The sequence below is a fragment of the Neophocaena asiaeorientalis genome, unplaced genomic scaffold (genome assembly GCF_003031525.2).
Source record: "Neophocaena asiaeorientalis asiaeorientalis breed wild unplaced genomic scaffold, Neophocaena_asiaeorientalis_V1.1 scaffold149, whole genome shotgun sequence".
Classification (NCBI taxonomy): domain Eukaryota; kingdom Metazoa; phylum Chordata; class Mammalia; order Artiodactyla; family Phocoenidae; genus Neophocaena; species Neophocaena asiaeorientalis.
This window is the reverse complement of record NW_020174442.1, coordinates 947,516-974,013: the sequence shown is the minus strand read 5'-3', so window position 1 is coordinate 974,013 and position 26,498 is coordinate 947,516. Positions and strand designations below refer to the sequence as shown.

At 37.0% G+C, this 26,498-nt stretch overlaps 1 protein-coding gene across 1 annotated transcript in view; it reads right to left on the bottom strand.

Annotated features, from left to right (window-relative positions):
• The window catches only part of FBN2 (fibrillin 2), a 225,817-nt gene that overhangs the window by 4,448 nt on the left and 194,871 nt on the right, over positions 1-26,498 (bottom strand). Inside the window, exons 49-63 of the mRNA XM_024757148.1 lie at positions 23,684-23,809; positions 22,878-23,030; positions 22,017-22,082; positions 21,577-21,702; positions 20,876-20,995; positions 19,852-19,974; positions 19,286-19,417; positions 14,221-14,346; positions 12,698-12,904; positions 11,623-11,748; positions 9,904-10,026; positions 8,437-8,553; positions 7,689-7,817; positions 5,855-5,974; positions 1,106-1,337 (exon numbers count right to left, since the gene is read on the bottom strand). Coding sequence (XP_024612916.1) covers positions 1,106-1,337; positions 5,855-5,974; positions 7,689-7,817; positions 8,437-8,553; positions 9,904-10,026; positions 11,623-11,748; positions 12,698-12,904; positions 14,221-14,346; positions 19,286-19,417; positions 19,852-19,974; positions 20,876-20,995; positions 21,577-21,702; positions 22,017-22,082; positions 22,878-23,030; positions 23,684-23,809 — 2,026 coding nt within the window. The remainder of the gene's footprint in view (positions 1-1,105; positions 1,338-5,854; positions 5,975-7,688; positions 7,818-8,436; positions 8,554-9,903; positions 10,027-11,622; positions 11,749-12,697; positions 12,905-14,220; positions 14,347-19,285; positions 19,418-19,851; positions 19,975-20,875; positions 20,996-21,576; positions 21,703-22,016; positions 22,083-22,877; positions 23,031-23,683; positions 23,810-26,498) is intronic.

The following is a 26,498-nucleotide window of genomic DNA, read 5'->3' as shown; positions in this document are numbered from 1 at the left end:
GCAGTACGCGGGCCTCTCACTGTTGTGGCCTCTCCCGTTGTGGAGCACAGGCTCTGGACGCACAGGCTCAGTGGCCATGCCTCATGGGCCTAGCCGCTTCACGGCATGTGGGATCTTCCCGGACCAGGGCACGAACCCGTGTCCCCTGCATCGGCAGGCAGACTCTCAACCACTGCGCCACCAGGGAAGCCCCAGAAGTTCTTTTGATTCAAAAGCCTGAAGCCTATGTTTGCTGCTCACAACAAAGCTCTCTGCTTTACCAACTGAGATTTCTGAACTCCAATTCTGGTTAGTGAAAGACTCAGCGAGCTGGCTCTAAATGACCCTTGTCTACACCACGACTTTTGTTTCAAGCATTATTATGTAACCACAGTGGACATACTAGTCCACGACCCTCAGCGTCTGACTCACACACTGCTCCTTCTGAGGAGGGTGACCCTGACTGACTCCTAAACTCTTATCTTCTATGCTGTTGAGCACTGACTTCCTTGAAGGAAGGATGCAGGTGGCCAGAACCTCATCTGCAGCTGATAGGACTTGAGACAGCTGCACTTGGGAAAGTGCGACTAGCTGGAGGGAACCCAGCCTTGAGGAGACAGTGTCACACCAACCAGGCGCATCCTCTCTGTGCAACAAAAAACCAGATGAGCAAAGAGAGAAACAACTCCTTCCTCAGGGAGCATGGAGCTAGCACCTGCCAAAATTCACAGAAGAATCTGGGGTGAAGCCATTTCCATTTGTACTTAACTCAGGTGTCTCTGACAACACGTGAGCCACAGCATTTTTAGACAATTGCTTGTCTCTGGCCTTGAGGGATCCAACTGAATCCACTCAGGCCATTTTAAGAGGCAAGAGAGTGATACCTGTACACACATTTGAGTCTTATGCTCACCACAAAGGAGGTAATCCACATGCCTTCTTCCATGTGCTTCCTCCTCCCATTCCCTAAGTGCCCTGATCAATGCTTTTCCCCTGTGGGCTTTTAATCACCATGAACTCCCCCCACCACCGCAGTGCCGGGTGGCCAGGCGGCCTGAACACAGGGAGGGCAGCCTGAGCTGGACCACGCTCGCCTTCCTGTGTGCGGGGAGGTGGAGGGCCTTACCCCTGTCCCACTCTGTAGTAGCCAGGTGGGCAGCCGCAGAGGTAGCCCCCTTCCGTGTTGGAGCAGCCGTAATTGCACGGGTTCTTGGAAGACGAGCACTCGTTCACATCGTGGCAGGCACTGGAGAACTGGTCGAAGGAGAACCCAGAGGGGCAGGCGCACTTGTAGCTCCCCAGGGTGTTGTAGCAGGAAGCAGAGCCACAGGCATTTGGATTGGAGCACTCATTCTCATCTATGAACATAAAGCAAGAGACTCTTACAAGGGGTAGGGGCAGTGGGGCAAAGAAGAGCCTGAGTTTCAAAGTACCTATGATTTTACAGGGGAAATAGCTCTAGAACCGTATTTTTTAAATGTTTACCCTGATGGTCGATTTGCAAAGCCTATGAAATTAAAAAAAACACAACAAGACCCAACAAATCCCCCTAAATTATGACTTAAAACCTTGCCCCGCCCTTTTATATTCTGTTTGTACTAGGTTTTTTGGAATACCCTGGCAGCCTCTGGGGACAGATATTTGCAGTTTGACTACTGAAGAACTCTTCTATTCTATTATCAGAAGGTTACTTCAAAAGGCTACACTTCAGATAGATTCACAGAGACAGAAAGCAGATTGCTAATTGCCAGGAGTTGCAGGGAGGGAGAAATGGAGAATGACTTCTAATGGGTATGGGGTTTCTTTCTAGGGGGATGAAGATGTTGTGGTGTTGACGTTTGCACACTGCTGTGAGAATATACTAAAAACCACTGAACTGTACATTTTAGAAGGTGAATTTTATGGTATGTGAATTATATGTCAATTTTTTAAAAGCCTCTATTTATATCTGTATTTTTATCCGTTCTCCCAGCAATTCCCAAAGCCTTCACTATATATGGAAAGAAAAGCAGATAAAAAATTTAAATACCTTAAATGAAAATAACTGAAATAAACATTATTTAATTGAACATTCTGAACCAATAACCTTGTACATTTTTAACACTTGAGAATGCATCAAGTGCAGACTTTGCCTTCTGACATGGGTTTGCACCAAGCCATCAGCTGACATAGGTTTTACTAGTTTAATGACTCACATTATACCATAAATGCCTGACAGCAAGATAATTACAGGTTGATACTTTCAGCTGCTCTTATCATTTTTACAAATTCAAAGCTTGATTGTGCTTTTAACTTTGGAGACGACAATTTTGCTCTTAACTATCTGGTTGATACCTATTTTGTGGCTTGACCCCTGTTGGCTTTATTATAATCCAAATGTCACCCTGGGCACCAGTCACATTTGGTCTGTGGAATTCTTTCAAATTCTCATGACTGCACTGGAGCATAGTGTGTCTGTTTACCTAATACCTGACAAGTCTATGGTTCAGCCCATGTGGGGAAACAGGCCCATTTGCAATTAGGTGTACCCTTGGGACACAGCAGCTACAGGAAAGTGCTTATCTGCAGGAGCTCAGAGAGATTACAGAAGATGCAGATACAGTCTCAGTGAAGAGGCCTCTCACACAGGAAATTAAACTTCATTAGCTACGGCGCAGAGGTTATTGAGAGGGCTGATGTTATTAGGCACATTTCTGTATCGTGATTATAGTTTCAGAATTAAACCAAACTGCCAAATGTAGAATTCTTAATTACTGGATATGAAATGTGCTACGATTACCTAATATGTACAAATTCTTAGCCTTCATTTCATGGGGAGAAAGTATATGAATAAATTCTTAATAACCAGGCTACCTATGACATAAATATAACTATTTTATTTCTACATATGAAAGACTTGGAATTCTGCCTCAAAGGCTCATCTGCTTTTATAATTAAATCTGACATTTATATGTGGTGTTTCTCTCCTAATGGAGAATGTGAGTTAGGTTATAATTTAACAAAATGATCCTGCTATGAATATAGTATTCGACACTGTGTTAGGTAGAAAAATTACCAGGCAAAACTAGTTAGTTGAATAAATTGCTTTTAAACATACCACTGACACGAACATTTCTAAGTAGGTAAAATTTCTGGAAGCACCAGGATAGACTTCACGTTTATATGCTATAAACGTACATCACAGCATAATTCTATAGGCTTAGGTAATCTGACTTTGAAAATATGTTCCTGTTTGAGACCCACTTTGAGCTGACTCAAGCCTCGCTAAACCATGTTCAAGTTATTTTGAAAAGGACATACAAGGAACTAGAAGTTGCTGACACCACATAACCCAAAGCTTCATATACTTAGAAGTAACCATATGCAAATGTTAATAATATTCCCTTATTTTCAATTTGGAATAATCGTCATGCTTGCATATATTTGAGAATGTTACCTAAATCTGTACAGTCCACGTACCAGAATGTTATAAATGTTCTGTGGTAACTGGCTGGAAACTTCTGAAAGTATTCATTTGAATTAAAAACGTTTTTCATTATTAACACTTACAAGAACTGTCATTTTTCTTAAATTGGTAGTAGTATTAACAACATTGTAGGTTTACAATTTAATATTACTTAAGTTATCTGATGCACTAACATTTTTGTCTTTTTACAAGGGGACCCCACTTAAATCTGTCTGAAACACTTCATACTATATTCCCCCCTCAATCATATGAATAACTGAAGATATTTCATACCCATAGTGACAGATAAAAATGATTTGTGGCCTTTCGATTTGCATTTTGTTATAATGCTTGTTATTTTGCTAACTTGTTGCTTTTATTAGTTCCCAATGGGTTGTTTAATTCTCTTACTGCCATATATTTGAGTTAAAATTCCAACTGTGTTCTGTGGGTTCAAGGCAAGAAAGTCAGCAATTTTACTAGAGACCACCTGGACTGCTCAACCCTGCACAGAAGAATCTCGAATCTTTCAAATTAAACCCCTGCTTCATCTTACTTACCAGGGGCCTGCTGCTTATAGAGGCCCATTTTAGCAGAGCAAGCTAACAAATTAATTCTTGCAATTGGGGATATCTGTTTATGTATCTTTAGCTTTGAACTCATCTTTGAAACCACTTATCCCTCTGTCCATGGGGGTCTCTCCTGACTAGAAGGCACACTGGCCTCTGGCTAGACTCCAGCGTGAGCTGCTTTGGGGTGACTGCCTTGCTTAAGTGCCTATTCCAAGGATCCCAGCAAGAAGAACTGGGATACATCACATAGCTCTGACTTTAAGTTAGACCAAATTCAGTGAAAACCTGTGTGGCTATTTTCGCACTAAATGCTTACAGACAGAAACTCCTGGAAACTTAAAAACGTAGAAATTGAGTGGATACTCCATACATGTTCCTATTTCCACTCATGATCACTTTAAAAACAAGAATTTTAGTTAAGCTGACACGTGTGAAATATTAGAGGATCATTCTTTTGCTTTAAGTTCTGTAGAATTAAACAAGAAGTCCGTGGTGTTAACCAAATAGAGGCTTGGGCCTCATATTTTATAAACAACACAATAAAATCGTTTCACATTGTTTTAATAGCTATCTAAAAAAGTACCATTCCCTATGTTCTGAAGAGTGTGCCTATACTTTATCTCTGTTTATGAATCAATAAATCAGGGCATAACAACTTCTGCGACATTCTTTTTTCTATGAAGAGAAAAGAAGTAAACTAAACTTATGAAGTTTTTTTGATTGACTGCCTAACTCATCATTTTGATAATCCTTTCAAACTCTGTCCTTAACTCCTAGATCATTGGTGGTTTTTGCATTTCCCCCACGAGTGTCTATTTGTGGTGTGGCTAAGCATCTGTCTTTAACCTGGCACAAGGCCACAGCAGACTTGCGATGACGTTCAGAGTTGCTTTCCCTCCTTTGAAATTTGTCTTGATTTTCTCAATTCACTAAACTGTCATTAGAAATTTCTTTTCAGAAGATCACCAAGGATAAAATCAGGTTAATTTATTTAGTGGATTGCTCACAGTAAAAGATCTGAAATACACGTGGGGTAATTTAAATGACTACAGAGAAACAGGAAGTACCCCACTGTTTCTCAGCAGGACCACTGTTCCCCTTTCTGTTCTGCTGTGCCAGCATCTAATGTCACACTGTGTTGGATGGTGCCTCTATGAAGGGCATTCAAATGGAGCCAAGAAATTAGGCATATGCTAACTAAGTTAGCCAGCCATTCAAGTAGAGGGTAATGTTCTCTTTGATCAATCTCTCCTTAAAAGGAGAATTTCCATGACTCTATCAAGTGCAAGAAAGGGAGCTGAGTGCCTACAGATTTTATTTTATAAACACTTTTGTATGGAGTTTTCAATAGAATTTGCTGTAACTAGGTACTTTTTCTACCTTAAAATCCTTTAGCCTCTTCATTAAATATGTGACTGGAGAGCACAGATGAATGGTGCTCATTAAGTTGATCTGAATCCCTTTAGATTTATATGAGGGCGATGGATGGGCAATCCTTCAACCCCCAATCAAAAGATACTAAATTACCGATAAAAGCCCTCTGACCTTAACATGTGAAGATGATGATTCTTGACACCATCTTCAGAAACTTAGAATTACACCTAGCAGAAAATTAAAATTATGAAAGCTCTAGTTGAGTTACTATTTAGGTACTTAATATTTTTATTATGTATATTTTCAAATACACACATGTACAGAGACTAGTTTAATGGATCCCCGTGCATCAGTCCTAAGTACTGGTTTTTAAGTTCTAGGGTTTAAAGCTACACTGAAATGCCAGTCTTTATTGTTCGTTCTTTTTACTCAAAGATACTTTAAGGTGAGAAAAGCAGATGCTGTGTAACAAGCGAGTGCTCACCGACACACTGATTCCACTGGTAATGCTGAATATATCCTTGAGGGCAGCCACACCTGTAGCCTCCCAGGATGTTCTGGCAGCCATGCTGGCACCTATGGTTTCCATCACATTCATCAACATCTGCAAAAACAATCCCGGCAAGATCTTTATGTAACCTTTCTTCTACTATTCTTAAATGAACTCCAAACACAGCCTGGGGTAACTATTATCGCAGGAACAAACAAACAAGACATACTGAGGGGCTGTGATTTTTCCAAGTCACATGGTTATTAATCAGTGGTGGTGCAGAGAACAGTTCTGAGATAAGAAACCACATCATTCTTATGCTATCCACCAGCCATGCCACGTCAGTGCTCTAAATAACAACTTAATGTCAGCAAATCAACCATAGCAACCACAAATGTTGTGCATTTTGGATGGATTAACTACATACGGTATGATTTATTTGGTAAATGATATAAATATCTTTGCATTATATATTCCAGTAGGTTCAAAAGTGATTGACATATAATCCTCATTTTTGGGAAGATACAAGCACTACAGAAATACCTAAAAAGTATAATGGTTTGCACACAAAAAATTTTATTACCATTCAAGATTAATTAGATGCAAATTTAAAGTATTCTAAATATGTTATTTTTAGACACGATATAGTATTATGACACATATGGAATAATTTCTTTGTTCAGACATGCATACTCTTCTGGAATGACAACTGAGGCTTTGAAACCTACCCATAAAAAGTGAAATGAAATTGGCATGTCTGATGTATGCATAACAAATTTATATGGATAATTAATAAATGATATCTTATGTGGATGGTTACAAGCCAAACCCACACATGGCAAGCAGCTGTATGTTCAGAATACTTTCAAAGTCTCAATGACTTCGAATACAAAATATTAAAATAGAAAATTTTTAAACTGAATTTTTCTTGGCGGAAAATTAGATGCATATAAAAGTCCTATAATTCTTAGAGTATATTAAAAAACTTTGAGTAATTCTTAGAGAATATTAACAATTCTGAATATATTTCTAGAATTCAAAATCATATATTTCTAAGAATAATTAATTAAAGGGTGACTAATATCAATAAAGACATAAATTACAATTGTATATAAAAATATAAAGGGGATGTATATGCTCTCAGAATCTCTGGCATGAGCATTTTGTAAAAGCTACCAATCCTAGTACATTTGTCTCATACGCTAGCACTTGCAATAGAAATACTGAAGAACAATATAATATTTTATTGACCACAGGCAAATTCTTATTTTATTCCTACTTAAATGTTCCCTTGGACTTAATAGGAAATACCTATTGTGACAGAGACTTTATAGGAAATGCCCTTTATAGAAAAGAGAGTGAATCAGGAGTCTCAGACCAAATAAAATCGCCATCAGTTTTCCCCAGAGCTTTCTGTACATTTTTTCGGTTCTCTATAATTCGTTCTTTGTCTCACACGTAACAGTTACACATTCAAGTATCATGGAACAGACATCCAATTTTTTTCTGGTATACTCATACACCACTGTAAACTAAATTAGGTACAGAATTCTTTTTCAGTTCAATTCTTTTTTAGATCAGTAATTAGGTAAACAGTTACTTTAGAAGCCAATTTGTACTCACAGAATTTTTGTTTCATCACATTAAGGTTTTCCTCTGCCCCCAAAATGATATATGAAAATTTATGAACAAAAACATCAATTTCTGGGTTTTATTTTGTTAATTTTTTTTCTTTTGAGATGATCTCAACTGCTCATTGAGTGGCTTGGAAGTTAAAAGAAAACAGTTTGCTGTATTAGAATAAGAATATTTGAGCAAATAAACTCACCTTCACAGTTCAGTCCCGTGGCATCAAGAGAGAACCCTCTTTGGCATTCGCAGCTGAAACTTCCAGGGGTGTTTTGACAGATTCCTTTTGCTCCACAAAGTGAAGGCTGAGACCCACATTCATTGTTGTCTAGCAAAGCACAAAGTGGGAGAGCGTCAAGCTTCCCAATTATTGTATGACTCAAATTTTACTACATGAAGTAAAAAGTGAAGTATGAAAGCCTAAGTTTCATGATGTGAAAACAGAATTTTCGGGAAATGTATACCATTATTCATGGTCAAGTTAAAGGCAAAAATGGTCAGAAAAAACATATTTCAAGAGATTTGAAATTAGAGCATATTTTGGGGTCAATTGAGGACACGGTTTTCGATAGTACAGACAAAGTCTCTTAACCTGTGTGCCTTCTAACATAAAAAAAAAAAAAACCCAGCATGTTCATTAGCATGTTCTAAATTACAGTGAGCCTTTACTCATATTTTATCTGAACAAACATGGTTATATTTAGAATGCAATATAAAGGCATTGCCTGGAATACGCCTCGTGTGCATGTGCTTGGACTATATAGGATTTTTTCCTTTGGATATTGTTCTAGTGAAAAAAAATCTATTATTAACAACATTTTTAGACCAGTAATTATGAGGGATTGGTTTTAATGTAAATACTGAGCCATTATTCTACCATTTTTTAAGTACAGTTTTAGGCTTCTACTAGAAGTTTGCAAAATTTCTCTTTTGTAGTTTTGTCTTACCAATACAAGCAGTGTGATGCTGTGTGAAACCAGGTGGACATTTACAGGTAAAACCTCCCAGAGTGTTGACACAGAGGAACTGGCAGTTGTGCTGTTTGGTTTGACATTCATCAAGGTCTGCAATGAAAGAGAAGCCTATGAAAATTGGAGCAGAGTTATCTAGCTTTGCCTCCTTTCTCAGGAAGCCATGAGGAGTATTTTGTCTAGATTTTTGTTGGAAGCTTTGTACATATCCATATGCATATGGCAAGGGGTTTCTTTTCACATACTTAAGCAGCATAAATATTATGAGCTACAATGATAGGATGGATAAGGTGATACATACCACAAAGTTTTCTTAAAATAAAAAACTGAAAGGATGAATCATAGTGGTGTTCATGAACTGTTCTCAAAACTAATATCCAAAGGTTATAATTCTTGTATTTAATGTACAGTTTAGTACATGGCTGGTCACTTATTTCTATTAAAGAAGGGATTAAACAAAAATAAAACAGAATCTGAAAATTGATGAAGGTCTTAACACAAACACTGAGTCAGGTTCTCAGGATCCAAATGAAAACACCATCATAAATACCAGAAGAAGCAAAATCACAGCATCTATAATTCTAGTCATAAATGGAACTAGTATTTGAACTATACTGATAGAAAACTCAAACTCTGATTTTGGTTGGATTGGAACTTAATATGGGAAAACACATTTAAATAAATTCACAGAGCAATGTAAGATGCAGACAAGACTAACTATTTTAAAGCTTAAAACACACACACACAGTTGCACTCAAATAAAAATAACTATAAATGTGCAAAATTAAATTGACTCATAACGGTTCACTAAGTAGAGCCAAGGGTCTAATATTGCTTCCTATTATTTTATTCTATTTGTTTTCTGGTATTTCTTGGAAGTAAAACTTCATCTTCTTGAGAATAAACTGTATTTCAAAAATTTAATTAGGAATTTCCTCAGTCCATTATTTTCATACCGATGAGGTTTACTATAAAATTGAACATATGAGTATAGTATTGAAGCTCTTTTAATTATCTAATTTAGTTTGATAATTACTACTAAAACTATGTAAGCAAAAATTTAAATTTACCTCTTCATTTTCAATCTTCTGCAGTAAATGTGTAATAAAGATAGTTTAGAGAAATGAAATCTCAGATAAGCAACAAAATAAATATTATTTTAGTTGTTCAAGCTCTTCCTTCACCATAGCTTTCTGTATTATTTAATTTATTTTTCAGTTTGGGTGGTTTGCTGTAAGAAGCAAACCACTGTAACCCGGGTTTTAATTCTCTCTGCCTCCTGGCATGTGTCCTTTGGTAGAATTTTCTATGAATCATAAAATGGTCACTAGGAAGATGTGCTTTAGTGAAGGTGAGACACACAGTATCATCCCTGATTAGCTGACTTTGAACCTGGAAAAAGAGAGGACTCTTTTTTCAGAAGAATGCAGACTCTTCACTCACCTTTGCATGTCTTTCCGTCCTCCTGTAGGACATAGCCCCGAGGACAGGAGCACTGGTAACTCCCCTCCGTGTTCTTGCAGATGAAGTTGCAGGGTTTTGGGGACTGTGAACATTCATCAAGATCTAAGCAAAAGTGATGTGAGGATTAAATTATTGGTTAGAAGGAAAAACCAGTCCCTTTCCTCCCTCCATATTCTCACTTCATCTTTTTCCTCTTCAACTTAAAATGGAAAATAGAAATGAGGCACAGAACAATTTTCTCTAAATTAATTTACCGGTTTACTCTGTCGAGCGTGTCTTGGGCAAATATTATAATATCCGGAACAACTGTCTGGGTTCAAAAAAATACACTAGATTTTTTTAGATTGGTGTACTTTGGTTTACAGCTTGAGAATCATAAACTTAAAGGCTAGAGTTTCTTTCCTTTGACACGTGGATGTGGCAGGATTTCTCAACCTCTCTTAGCTGACACTCCCCTAAGAATCTTTTGGCATCACAGACTGTGCTGGAAATCTCCCACTTCCCCCTTCAGATGCAGTCCTCACCCTGGTCCACCCTGTTTTCGGGCCCAGGAGGCTGAACTGCACAGACACCATTAGCAGGCTCTCCTGCCCTCTGCCTTCAGGCTGGTCCTTAATTCCTCAATTCCCTCCTCGCAAGATGGGATCAGAGGTCACAGATGCTCTCAAGGCAGGTCTCTGGGCAAAACTTCTTCCCTCTTCTAAGTTTCAATCTTTCCCTCTATCTTTGGCCCAGAGGTGGTACAGCCCCAGCACTCACTATTATCCCTTGCAGTTTCTGCCCACTCTACCCACACCTTTATATACTGTCTCTTTGTCAAAAACAAGTCTCTGTAAACTGTCCTCATTTGAATATGCCACCTTCTTTCTGCTAGGACTCTGATAGCAAATCACCTCCATTTCCCCCATAAAACACATTGATTGATAGCCCACAGAATGCTAAAAGCTCATGATTGATAGCCTAGTCTCTATCACTCTCTTGCCCAAACAAGTGAGTTGAATGTTTACTAAGATTTAGTTTGGTTTTTCTTAACCTTTTCATGCCAGGTACGCTTGTTATTAAAACAAGTTGATGTAAGTTGATGAAATACGAAGGAGAAAAGTTTTTTTTCTTTAATGAAAACTAAATGCTTTGGAAAGACTCAGAAAGGCAAGCTACCAACCCCCTCCAATTGTCATAGAATGGTGTCGATGAGACAATAAAATAAATTAGAAAAAGAGACTGTAAAAATGTAGAAGGTCTCTGTACTGAGACTGCTTTGCAACTGGAAATTTTAGATGATGCTTAATTGGTATATTTTATGCAAAAAAACCACAATGAGACAAGCAAAAAGCACTCTCTCCATACGCAAACACACAATTTCACAATCAAAAGTCCTATTCTTTCATTAAAAGAATGACAAACAAACGTGCCTTTATACATTTTAAATTAAACATAAAATGTTGAAAATATATTTTAAATAATTTCTATGTTTCCCTAATTGCACAGACTTTTTGATGAATTAAACAATTCTGTGTCTCATATTACTAGACAAGGCCTTGTACAACTCCTATGATATTAAGAACCACACTGCTGAAAGGAATGGCATTTTTTAACAAAATGTACATTCCAAAGCTCCATAATAAAGATACTCTGCTGACAGTAAATGACATGTAGGAAACAACCACCCAGATGCAGAGACGCCTCGCCTCGCCTTACCTACACACGAGGTTCCACTGATGTCCGTGGTGTAGCCAACCTTGCAGAAGCACCGGAAGGAGCCCATGGTATTGATGCACTGACCATTGGTGCAGAGATTTGGCATAACTTTGCATTCATCAATATCTGTGCGCCAAAAACCCCAAGGCAAAAACAAATGTAATTTAATACAGATGCAAGAATAAAACTGGTTAGAAACTAAGAGAAATTAAGGAATTGACAGATCATTAAGAACCAACAATCGCAATTGTGCTGGTGTACCTTTTCATCATTCAGTCCAGTGGCAACATGGAAGGGAGAGAAAAAAAAGAATCTGAAGTGATAGGAAGAGGTAAACAAAAGGAAGGCTATGTTGAAAGCCCCACTGAAGTCTACTCGTTCTGCAATCTAAGTATGAATTATTTTTTGGGAATCTAGAAAGCTACCCCTCTGAAGTTCAACTAATTTGGAATTTGTGATAGTATACCATGGATTGGCTTTAAATTCACACTTGTATTAGACTGAAGAAAGGGTTTCATTAGCAAAGTAATCAAGCACAGGGTCGAGAATCTGTATAGTAATAGAGGAAAATGATATTTTTAGGACATTAGTATACTGATTGTACCAAAAAAATGGAAACTACTAATCATTTATGAGACTTGCTGGTTTGTAAATATGTTGCCAACAGAATGAGTCCCTGCGTACACTCAAACAAATGCGTTACACACAAACAAACAAGTAACCTTTATTTAAATGAAGCAAGTATAGTTCAGGAGTTATCCATGGCCTTTGGGGTTAGACAGATATGTTCCATTCCTTGGTCCATCCCTTAAAAAGGCTGTGATCTTGGGAAAATGATTTATCGTTTAAGCTTTGTGCTTCACTTTCTATCTTTTAAAATAGGAATAATAATAGATTCTGCCTTTTAGATTTAATATGAAGATTATACCTTTCAAAGTTTCTGAAGCATTAGCGAAAAGCATATACAACCACAACATACGCACACATATTTTAGCTATTATTTTACTTCCTTCAAATTAATCTGATTTAATGTTCACTGTGTTAATAATATGCATGAATTTCCTCAACTCCTTACCTCTTCCATCAGTGGTATATCCTGGGCCATGAGGACATATCTTTTTGTACTGGGCAGTTCCAGGAAGTGGGCAGAGCTCACACTGGTGACCCCAGCCTCGCCCCCCATCGCAGCAGCATTCTGACTTTGTGACAAGGTTACGGCTGCTGGATGCCATCTGACACATGGTCTGCAATACCTCTGCAAAGCAGAGTCCCTGTCGATTGTCTGAAATGAGAATGTAGTTAATAGGCATCAATGTCAAGGAACTGACACCTTGGTCTTCAAATTAAATAGGACAATCAATGTTCTCCTTAGAAATACTTTCTTAAAAGCTAAATATTCTTTTAAGACAATGTTTAAGACAATGATTAGAAAGTTTTGTTGGAGATTAATTTCATGGAGTGTTCTTTCACTAAACACAGTTTATTAAATTTAATAATAAGTGAAACTATATCTAAGAAATAGATTGGGGATTTTTCTTTTTTTTTCATCTGCAGCTAAGTGATAGTAAACTACCATTCCTGTAGAATCCAGATAAAAGGAAAATCAAAGAAAATTATTTCCCTTTAATAAGCAAATGAGCAACAGGATTTGTTTTTGAAAAGCAAATTCTAGACTATGTTATAATTTTGGTACATATTCAATCTAATCTCCTGTATTTTAGACATCTAAAATACTGTTCAAACATTGGATTAAGTAGTTTTTAAATTATAAATAAAGGGATTTCAATGATATAAGTAGGCAAAGAGATCTTTTATGTGGTTTTAAGAACCATCCTAATGAACTGTTAATAATATGAACAGAAAAGAATACTTTTTCTGTAGGTTATCTTTTCTATTTCCAAAAAGGTCTAGATTTAAGACAATAGCCAATTTCTTGACTAATAATTTCCTAGGATTTGAAGCAGATGACAGCATTTTGAGAACAATCTGATGTAGTTGAAATGTTCTATTTTTGCACCAAATCCAGTGATGAGTGCTAGTTCTCTGTTTGCCTTAAATTGTACTACTCCATACTTTTACACCTGCTCATAATTAACTAAAATGGTTTATGATGTATGCATGTTATCATTAAAATGTCTGAGACTTATATTTTCCAAAAGAAAATATTTTGTAAAACATTTTCCTGTACCATAAAATAAAAATCAACTTTCACTGCATTTTTGAAATGTGGCATATTCTTTAATATCATTAATACAGCAAAGCTTACCTTACATAGCAAATATTTTCTTTTGGAATTAAATCATCCCCTGATGTAAGTTTTACTAAAGTCACATTTTCCATAGAGCTTAATTAATCTTAATTTTGGAAAGACCATTTAAGATGGTTATTTACATTAAGCATAGACGTAGGTACAACACATACATATACAAATATGTCATTTTAATAGATGTCTACCTTTAAGGAAGAGGTATGTGGATTATTACTCAGATTGGGGAATCTGTTTAGCAGACAAGGATACATATGTAGAACTCTTCTGTGATGATGTCACAAAACAGATGTTTCATTTACCAAGTAAAATATACTCGTTTATCAACTTACCAAGGCATTCAGTGCCTGAAGAGCTTGACTGAAAGCCTTCATTACACTCGCACCTATAGCTCCCAATAGTGTTAACGCAACGCCCATTTTCACAGATTCCTGGCTTGGTCCTGCATTCATTTTCATCTTAGAAAAGCAAATAATGTGAATCATGAGTAGACTATAAAATTGTAATTTACAAGTTTATCTTCTAATGGGTTATATCATACTTAAAACTTCCTCACCAAAATACTAATATGATAGAATACTAATTTATTTTTAAATATACCTCATCCTTCCAAGACGGGTTCTTGGTTAACAAAGTGTTTTTTTCCCTTTCTTTCTTTTCCTCTTCCTCTTTTCGGGGAAGAGGTGATATTTGATGGAGAATAAGAAAATTGGCCTCCAAAAGGGATTACTGACAAGGAGAGAAAGAACTTTGGGGAAGAGGATGTCAATTTATGTGATATGAGAGAGAGGCTGAGGGCGGGAGAGGGGGGGTAGGTGTTAGGGAGAGGTGGAGAGTAGGGTAAAAGGGCACTTATGCCATGGATAAAGGACAAGTTCCTAGACTGCCTTTGAGTAAAATCACAGGAGTGGAGCAGTGTGTTAAGGGCGGCTAATGGAAGAAGGAATTTAGGCCGTACTGCTCTTTTGATTGGTGATAAATAAATAAATATATTAGAGCAAAATTGTTTTATTAAAATCCCTATATACTTACTTATTGTGTTTATTTGATATTTTGTATATTTTGTTTGAGGTATTTTTCAAATCAATGTTGTCAGAAGCATGAGAACTCATGACAATTAAATCCTTCTGATTAATTGCTCCCTTCATGTCTATACTTTTCAATCTTCAATCTGTTAATATTTATTTTGCATGTGCTTGCTTTTTATTAGCATTTGCCTTGAATATCTTGTCCTACCCCTTTATTTTCAATCTAGCTCACATTTTGATTTGGTACGTTTCTTGTAAAAAGCACCAAGCTGCATTGTAAAAGAATTTTTAAAAGTACATTTGCCTTTTAACAGAAATTTGAACTATTTCCAAACTGATATGTTTGGACTCTTGCCTGCCATTTTATATTATTTTATATTTACCATGCTATTGCCCCCTTCTCTCAATATTTCTTCGATCAGTCTAGTTTTCTCTGCCCTCCTCTCATCCCTAACTCATGTCTGGAAGTTGTAATCTTCTATTCTTCCAGTGGTAACCATGAAACAACTTCAACATACACTTTAATGAATATTTTTCTATTAATATCAAGAGGTATCTGTTTCAAAAGCTTCTGACCATAACGAGTACCTTGGTATGACTTCTTTCTCTTCTCTCCCTGTGTCACCTGCCATGTTGATGTTGTCGAGAAATTTTGGTTTGTTATGTTTTTGTTTTTATTGACCACCAGCATCTATTTAAACCACATAATAAGCGTTACTGGTTTCTTGGCTTACCATTGCTTCACGTATACTACTACTTCCGCTTGAATTAACTTTAAAAAATATATTGGAATATAATTTGGTAATCATTTCAGAGAGGGTACGTGGGTGATAAATATTCTACAACACATTTCTGACAATGCCATATTTTTGTTTGCTTTATCACTAGATTGGATATAAAATTTTAGTTCAAAATTATTTCTCCTTCGAATGTTTTGAAAATACTGATGCCCCACTGTTTTCTTTTACCCAGTATTAAGGTTCATTTGTAGGGAATCTGGTTTTGCTCTCTTGGAAGCTTTAAGGATTTTCACTTGCTCTTATTGTTCTGAAACTCACTGTGATGTTTCTTGTTAAAGATATATATTTTTTCTTTTAGGAAACTTATTGCATAAGTTTTAAAGTATACGCAAAAGTATTAAACTGAGTTATGGATTTAAAAAATTGTACAGTGTTTCTTATTTCTAGAATCTGAGGGTTCAAGGTCTACCTTCTTGATCTCATCCTGTCCCTAATGTTGATACCATTATTTTGATTAGTATTTTAGTTGTCTGATTTGAATTACTTTTTTCAAGAAGGGCTTTTGTTGGATATACTGAGTGAGTTCTGCCATGTTTGATGATATATAGTACAGCTTTTATACTTGAAAGATAACTTGATGTATCTTAAAGTCTTGGATTACTTTTGCTTTCACACCTTTGGCACTGAGAATCCCTGAGATAACTTGACAAAAAGAAATTACAATGGGGACTTCCTTGGTGATGCAGTGGTTAAGAATCCCCCTGTCAATTGCAGGGAACATGGGTTCGATCCCTGGTCTGGGAAGATCTCACATGCCGTAGAGCAACTAAGCCTGTGCGCCACAACTACTGAAGCCTGCACGCTGCAACTACTGAGCCCACGTGCTGCAACTACTGAAGCCTGTGTGCCTAGAGCCTGTGCTCTGCAACAGAGAAGCCACCGCAATGAGAAACCCGCGCACTGCAACGAAGAGTAGCTCCCACTGGCCGCAACTAGAGAAAGCTCGCACGCAGCAACAAAGACCCAATGCAACCAAAAAAAAAAAAAAAAAAAAAAAAAAAAAAAAAAATTACAACGGATCTCATGCATAAGAAGAAGTCAGAATTGTAACAGTGTCTTCCATACATGTTATTTCTACCCTTTCATATACTTTGAGAAACATATATTACTCTATAAACATGACTTAGGAGTCTAGGTTTAACTTGGTTTTCAGATCTTGTAAGAACAGTGTTTTCAGATCTTAGAAAAACAGTGTTTTTGAAAGAACCACTGCATAACCAAACCTCTAAGGTGATCTATTTTAACTTTATTAAGTAGTGGATTTCGAATGAAATATCTATTAGATTAAAAGAAACTATGAAATCCAATTATAATCTGATGGGTTGTTGCAGACATTTAAAAATTAATTTAATATTACATATGTAATTCAGGAATTCACTCTTTTGTAAAAAATTAAAATTGACACATACAGTTGAATTCACTTCAGACCAGTAACCTCTAATAGCGTCCCTGGATGTAATTCTTTTTTTACGAATTGGTGTTTATATCCTTTTTCTCTTAAATTTTTGCCCACTAATTTTAGCATCCATCTGGATCTTGTCTGCTTTAATGTTATGTTTTTTGTAATTCAAAACGTATAACTGAAACATATCTAAAAAGACCTGATTGCTACAAATCTTAGATTTATTTTCTTTCTTTTTTAAAAATTTTCCTGACAATGCAAACAAATGTTGGGAAATTTCTCTTGAGCATAAGATTTTCCAAGTTGCCACAGAAACCTAGTAACGATAGAAAAGATTAATAATATTTTACAGTTTGCATATTGTATAATGAACCTAATAGAGTCTTCTAATTTTTAATCTATTTGGCTATTTGCAGAGAAAATAATACACCATATTTTTCCAGTTTGATAGCTAAAATTCAGATTTTTCTGGTTGCTGAATACAGTAAAATGATATAATTACCTTATACCCCTCTTGATTCGTGTTATATCATCAATCTTACTACTTTCAAATCATTTTTCTCTCCTAATAATATTCATTACACCAAATTTATTAAATATTCACAATGCCTTAAGTCACACAAATCATATTTTGCTTTTGCATGCACATCTTGTAACTAAATATATGTTACCAATAGTGAGAACCTGGAGTGTAATTTGTTGTGGAAGAAAGCATGCTGGCCTTGGGGAAAAGCTTTTGTATTCCAATATGATGTTGCAATATAAACACAAAAATAAAGAATTAATGGTTAAAAATAAATAAATAAATAAATCTTTTCCTGTGCATTTACTGGCTTGCATATGTACCTACAGAAAAAATATTGTATGATTTACAATTTTCTTTAAAATATGACACATTGTATATATTATTCTGTAACCAAATATTTAGAGTTATTTTTACTTCAGTACATACACATATCTATTTCATTCCTTTTAACTGCTCTGTAAGGTTTCATAGCATTGCCATGCCACATTTATTTAGCTGTCGTCCTGTGATGGGCATTTAGGTTGTTTCCTACTCTTTTTTGTTGTTGTTGTTACTACAACCAAAATTTAGTGGACATCCTCATGTTTCTTTTCCTATGGTAGATTCATTTTTAAAAACAACTTTACTGAGGTATTATTTTCTGGCTATAAAATTTCCATTTTTAAGTGTACAATTCAGTGATTTTTAGTAAATTCTGGAGTCATACAGTCATTGCCACAATCCAGTTTTAAAACGTTTCCATTTCCCAAAAGGATCCCCAGCAACCGTTTACAGCCACTCTCCATTCTGACTCTTAGCACCAGGCAATCACTAATAGATTTATTTTAAGAAATACTATTATTATGCTATTTTTTCCCAAATAAGAAATTATTAGTAATCTTCAAATGTTCCTCCAAAAATATCCACATTTTTCCAGGTATTGGAGGTTAAAAAGGGAGCACAGCAGATTCTTAATTAAAGAAGGGGAGACACTTATTCTCAAGAAGGAGGAAGACTGTGTCGTGGGCTGCAGTGCCTCAGGCGACAACACTTAAGGGAATAAGTGCTGAGATACTGCATGGGGTGGCCATGACCAGCTTACACGGTGTGATACTTCAGTACTCATCATAAAATCATAACATTTCAAATTCCTGAGGTGATGTTAGAGCCCCAGCCCTACCTCCTCCCTTTATAGAAGAATTAACTGAGGTCCAAAAACATTAAAAAATATGGCTAAGTCACAGAAATACCCAGCCAGTAACAGAGTTCTGGAGATTACCTGCCTCATTACTCTCCTCATTCATGGAGTGATACAAAAGCGAGAATATTAACTCATACTTTTAATTTTGCTACATAAGTAAGTAGCATTGTTTCAAGGAGTTTTTTTCCACACTTCTAAATTTAATGATTTAGATTTACAAGACAGAGAATTATGATAAGCAAGACGGCATATATTCTAGGACAAGCATAATCTCCACTGTATTATCCAGAACCTACTGTATTAGCATGGACCCTGAGATCGAAGAAATCTAGCTATATAGCACAGCCTTGAAACAGCTGGAAAATAGCTGGCTTGCAGTTAGGATGATTTGGGAATAGCGCTGTAAATCTGTCTTGGAGTAGAAGTATTAAATAAAAAGACACCATCCCATAAAGCCTTACCTACACAGCCTTCTCCATCAGGCCTTCGGGTCATCCCAGGCGGGCAGATGCACATGAAGGTGCCAATCAGATTCTTACACATCATGCCCCTAGATTCACAGTCATGTAGCCCTTCAGCACATTCATCCAGGTCTATAAAATATTTTTAACAGGAAAAACATAGAAGTAAGAAATTTTCAGGAACAGGCTATTGTTTAGTATTTTTAAGTCACTATTTTGGTCTTCTGGCTCTTATTATGTAACAGAGAAAGGAGGAGCCCAGTCTTTTTCAACCATTGGCTGTATTCTAGATTTATAAAATTTCAGCATTGGTCCTAAAGATAAGAAGTTCAGGAAAGGGCTATCTTTGCTTTAATAAGAGCTCAAGAGTGTGACATCTTATTTTTGACTTGACTGGACAGACCATCAAGTATCTTGTTATCTAGATAATGGAAATCTACCAGAAATGTTGTCAGATACATTTCTCTAAAGCTCTAGAAGAAGATAGCTGAGAACCATAAACTCATTAAAATATATTTCCAGCATGGCAAATAAAGTGCTAACTATTCCCCTGTCTGTGGCCTTACCTTTGCACATCTTCTGGTCTTCCCTGAGGGCATAGCCAATTGGGCATGTGCATTCGTAGGACCCGAAGGTGTTCATGCAGCGGAAAGCACACAACAGTGGGTTCTGGGCACACTCATTGATATCTGATCAAGAAAACAGGCAGGCATGTGCTCAGCCTAGAGTTCTAATTACTTGCTCAAATAAACACTGATGTATTTGCACCTAACTAATCCTCCAACAAATAACAACTATAAACTCTGAAAAAAATACAAAAACAACACCTCAAGTGGTTTTTAGTGGTAAACTGAAAGTCAGCAAACAACAGGCAAAGAATAGGTTCTCAAATATTTTTTTCCTGTGGATAGCACCAGTCCTGACAGCAGCACCTGGCAGCTACATCTTCAGTAGAACCTTTCTGAGCTTCTGTCCAGGAGGATTCAGGGAAGGGAGCCTTGGGGCAACCAAGGCTGCTGAAGAATGAGGAGGAATCCCGGAAATGAGAGGACCAGAGGTAGAGAAATACCTTTTTCATTTTTTTGCACAAACGCAGCCCAAGTTGCTGACTTAACCATGCATGTGTAGGCCAAAATCAAAGAAGCTAGCCACTAGGGTTTAAAGAACAGAACTGAAATCTGAACCATTGTCTTCCATAGGCCTGACAGTCCACTTTTATGTTTATCCAAGTTAACTGCCTGCTAAGACAAAAGTGTCAATATTCTTCAAAATAATATAACTGATTCCAGAAGACCTCATTCACAATATCCAGGGCATAATCCAAAATTACTTAGGAACCAGGAAAATGTGACCCAATCTCAAGGGAAAAGATAAGCAACTGACGCCAACTCTGAGAGGACCAAGATGCTGGAATTATCAGACAAGGGCTTTAAAGTAGTTTTTGTAACTAGGCTCACTGAGATAAAGAAAAATATGTTTGTGATGAATATAATCATCAACAGAACGTCAGAATAGTATAAATAAAAGCTGAGACATGAAAAACACTTTCTATATCAAGAAGAAATAATACTAAAGAAAAGTATCACTTGCCTTCACAATTCATCATGGGCCCTGGCTCAAAGCCTTCGTTGCAGTTGCATTCAAAACTCCCAATAACATTGGTGCACGTCCCATTTCCACAGGGATTGCCAATTGAACATTCATCGGTATCTGAAAAAGAAGAATAAGAAAGTGCCACAAAATCTGGAGAAGGTTTAGTTTTATAGGAGTATGCCCATGAATATCCATCTGGCCCTCACACATGTCCCAGATCTGTGCAGGGCACACATGACTCTTGCAACCCCCCTTGGCCTTGGCTGGCTGGCCTTTATGCAGGGCAGAGAACCCCGAGAGATCAAGTGTGCAATGATCTGAGCCTTCAGACAGCCGTGGCTTGCCCTAAAAAAAAACACAAACCCAGGGAGGGATGTGGTCTTCTGCCACCAGAGCAGAAGTGGAAAGTCATAAAGTAAAATGGATCTCTTTCCCAGTTAGTGGTTTTGGCAATTGTAAATCTCTAGACACATCAGAGTTTGTATATTTGGTTGAAGGCAGAGGTTGGGCAACTCTCCCCATCTTCACATAAACCAGGTCTACTGGAAAATGTAGAATGGGAGAAGAAAGAGCAGTTACTAGCTACTTATCCTGGCTTTGTAAATCCCGCTGCCACCCATGGTGCCTGAGAGACCTTTTGCTGAATATAAGAAAGAAAACAGAACTTTCAAAGTGTGAAATGTGGAGTCAGCACTTACCCACACAGCGTACTCCAGTGTAATCAAGGTTGTAACCCATTGGACATTCACAGCGAAAAGACCCATCTGTGTTGATACACTGACCATTTGAACAAATGCCAGGGCTCTCAAGACATTCATTGACATCTAAAATACAGAATCACCCATGAACTCTCTTACAGAAAAAGATATGCCCAAACTGTATATATCTATTCAAAAGAGGCTTAAAAATTTTAAAACATATAAACAATTCTTTTATCAGAGAAATATATAATGTATTTCACATGTTACAACATAGTCTTATGATAAATATAGTGCATATGATAACTATATAATAAATATTGTATTTGTGCATTAAATGCAATATACTATGTTATACAGTAAAATCAGCATGATTATAAAATAAATGTACAAAAATTTACTTATGTAAGACTATAAAAATAAAATATATCAAACCACACCTTCACGGGTATCATGAAGACTAGGAACAGTTCCATGGCCATAGGGACACAAATCCTGGAATGCCACTACAGAGAAAAACACAAATTACCCCTTAACAAAGAGTCTCAACTATCAGAGAACTTAACTGATTACTGATAATACATGAAATTAGGCTTACTTCTCCTCTACAAGGCTGTTTTTAGTAAGAGTCTTTCTATTTTTATAATTTATTGCAAAAGCAATGCTGAGCATATTTAGAGAAGGTCACCTGAGCTTGTCCAGCTCCTCCCAGAGTACCACCTATGGAGGGTGTCTGCTTCTGTCTGCTTGCTTGTTTAATGTTGGTCAGCCAAAGAGCCTCTCTGCCCATTACACACAGAAGCTACCTCTGGCCTACAGACCAGGCCAGTTCCAAGACTGCTGGAACAATTGTACCCTTCAGCTGTGCTAACTAGATCTGTGAGGTTCTTGGTCTATTCCTGCAAATGGCTATTGTGCTGACTCAGCTTCTCAGAACTTCACATAAGAGGCTGGGAGCCACAGCGTGGGATACAATACCCATGTGGGACTCCCGCAGCAATCTAGAATATAATTTTCATCCCCTCCTTGGATCTCTTGCCCTGCACCTCTCAAATTCATTCCTTTCAAAACAAGTAATATTAGCCTTGGTGGGAGAAATGAAATAACGTGGTAACTCCCTGCATGTACACATGTTGAATACAAAAGTTCCTGAGACTAGGTTGCTCACTGAACCATTAAAGTTTATAAGTGAGGGGATAATTTCATCCTCAAAATATTCATAAATTACATAGTCCAACTGGGTTCCGCCAGACAGTCCCAAACTAGTGCAAAGTGGCATTTTATGTAGTTGTTGCTCTTACCTTCATCATCTTTGGGGCACAGCTCACAGGGGTCCCCCCATCCCTCTCCTGGCATCTTACTACAGCAGCATTTTGCCTTTGTGGTATTGAAAGCTTTGGGTACGGAACACTTTCCATTTTCAAAGTTTGTGAAACAGAAGCTCTGGCGAGTATCTAATCAAGAAAGCAAACATCACAGATCTCCTTACTGGTCATTTTAAAAGATGGAATAATTTGTACATAACTCTGTTTCCAACAGAACATTTCTCATGGGCTGAACACGTGATGCAGATTAGATTAGCAGTTAAAAGGTCTGGAAATCCTCAATTGCTGATAACACTTGCCAGTTTAAACTGACCGCTCTGTAAAATTATATTTAATTATTTACAATATTTTAATAATGTGCTTAGGAAATGTGACAAATTATGCTCAATATTAAAATAATTTCCATGTCTTTTTTTCCCCCACTGTTACATTATAGCCTAACAAAATCAATCTAGGTAATTTTCAGTAAGTTACATCATATCAGAAGCAACTCCTCACCAATGTACAAAACATCTATGCCAACAACAGAATGAAAATGATGAAACAAGAAAACAATTTTTCTTTTAGTATGAAGTTTTTTTAAAATGTAGAAACAGAGCCAATGATTCAAAGTGCCTTAAAAATTGTCCAGTGCATATACATCTGAGACCTACATTTTAAACTTACAGATGATGTATTTGCCAGAGACATATATTTTTAGTGACAAACACTGAATCATGGCTTACTGTCTAGCTTTGAAGTTTAAGGGCCAATTATGACAGAGAAGCCATTTCAAAACTTACCGAAGCATCTCCGTCCATTATCAGACAATACAAAACCAGGGGGACAGATGCACTGGAAGCCCCCAGGAGTATTGGTGCAGGAACCGAAAAGACAGATGTTGGGATCTTCATCACATTCATTTATATCTGCAGAAGAGCAGGATAATTTATTGATTGAATCAAATCAAAACATTGTTCAATATTTGAAAATAAATAATTTGTCCACACTCTAACAGTCCACTAGCCATTGGATATTTAATATGAAACAATACATTGTATTATGTATACGTTTAACTTATCTTTAAAAAATAAAGTGTTACTGCCTCAAAAGTCAAAGATTACATCCAGTTTCAATCAACCATAGCCCCAGACTCCCAAGTCGGTCTCTAGCTCTCCAGACTTGACCCCTGGGGGTGTTTTTACATCCACCTGCCTACCTGACAGGACCACTTCAATGTCTCACAGGCATCGCATCCTCAGCAATGGTCCCCTTCTATGATGCCCCTCTCAGCAATCCACACTGGGGACCTGGAATCACATTTATTCCTCTCCCTGACCTTTCAACTTTCACATGCAAGCAGCATGTGGCCTGTAATTTCTATCTCCTCTCTACATTCAAACTCAACATCATTTGCCGCCTGGATTATTGCAAATCTCCCAGCTGGACTGCTGCATCTCCTTCTCTCCTCTTCACACTGCCACCAGGGCTGGTTTTCTAAAACACACACCTATTTTGAAAATCTGTGCCTGTGGAACTAGGGGAACTCAGACATGTGTTGAGAATTTTATCATTTCCACCTGACCCCAGAATGGTTCCTTAAAATATACAAGGATTCCTTACCAGCAATGTTTGGCCTTTTTTCATTGGAAGTGTTTATTTAATGGGTTATTTTAACTAAATGAATAAACATTACACAATTTCAGGCACATTAGAACATAAGCTCCATGAGGACTTATGTGATGTGTCTCTTATGTGATGTGTCTGTGTGTCTGGATCACTGCTGTACCCTCAGCTTAGTCTAGCACAGTGTCTGGCACATTCTACATTCTCAATTTGTATTTGCAGAATTTTAATGAGTGAGTCGTACCACATTGTTTCTAAAGCAACCTGCAGTGCTCCATACTGCCTGCAACACTGAGTGCAATCTTCTGAGCTGGCCAATCGATGCCCCTTACCACGTCTGTGCTGCCCCTCTTTTCAAAATGCCTCTCTGTTCCCTTTCCTTCTTTGATTAGTAAATTTCTATCCAACATTTCAGAGACACCTCAAATGTCACCAATCCTTTGTGACAGGCTTCCTGACATGCCATCCTCTCACCACCACCATCATTATTCATAGCCTCCTACTGTGATCCCACATCCTGAACAGACCCCAGTACAGTGTCCGTCATGCTGAATTGTAAGGATATCTTTACAAAATGGGGTTTCTTACGAAATATGTCTTTTCTCTTAGGCAGTAAGTTACCTGTAGGAAAAAAACTTCCTTTTTGCGTTTCCAGCACCTAAAAGATGCTGTGTCCACTGTAATGTCCACTGAATGTCAGGGTGGATTTATGTGTGTGTGTGTGTGTGTGTGTGTGTGTGTGTGTGAGTGTACATATAGTCACGTTAGAAAGCATGTCACCTAGGAAAATTGGTAGAAGAGATTCTATTGATAGGATGAAGGAAATATTCTTACAGTGAAGTAAGTTAGTTAAAAACCCATTCTTTCGACATGTGAAATAGTGATGTTGTTTATCAGTGGATAAAGAAATACTCCTGAGGTTTAAAAATATGTAAGTGAATCATAGATTTTTTTCACTAAGAAAAAAGGTAGCTAAGTCTTTCTGATACAAAGAGACATATGCATTTCTATTTCCTCCTTATGGCTGACACACTGCTGCTATCCTTGCTCCATAAAGAGATGAATCACAGGGATGTTGAAGAATTGAGATTAAATATAAACAAAGAAAATGAAAGAAAGGATCTTAAACTTTTCAAGAAAGTTTTTGCTAAGATGCTTCTAGTATTATTATTGATTATTTTTAAGTATTAAAAACACTAGACAATCTTACAAGGAACTATACAAATCAGACAAAAAAGGGACAAGATATAAACACCAAATTGGAATGACTAGGGATACCTATTATTTGTAATTATATGGTCTGAAAAGAAATTAAATTTAACTAAGTGAACCGTTTCCTTCAGTTCCATCTATATAAGTCCCTTGAGTGTGAACAGTAGAGCTACTTAGAATTTTTTTAAGAAACTGGGTAACTCAAAGGCAAAAAAACTCTTAACAATCATTTCACGTTAGAAGAACCACACTAAGATGCTGGTGCTTCTGAATTTCAACAAAACTGTTAAAAATAATTTGTACAAAAGTGAAATAAAGTAACTGTAAAAAGGTCGGTCTTCATCATGTCCACCAGGCAATTCTGGGACCCACTTTTGATGTGGTTACAGTGTTCTTGTACACTGGGAGAGTTTCTGCAGAAAAACATCTGTTCTGACAAATGGATTAATATTTTCTGTTTTGACATGTGGCCTTCCCATGGAAAAAAATGTTTCAACAGCATTGTCAAGATTTTCTGCTTCACATTTCTAGAACTCCAGACACCTTTAATAGCTGTTTTAAAATTGGTTGCCAAAGATTACAATTTTTGTAGACACTCTTTAAATTCAGTAGAAAGTCTCTGTTGACATTTGGAAAAAAGCTTAGAATGCACTGAAAATTCTTTGACTAGTATGAGATTTCTGTTAATGAAAAATCCCACATCCTTAAATTCTTTATTCCCACCACTGCACCTTCAAATCATTTCTGATGTTTCAATAAAACAGATGTAGGTAGCTATAT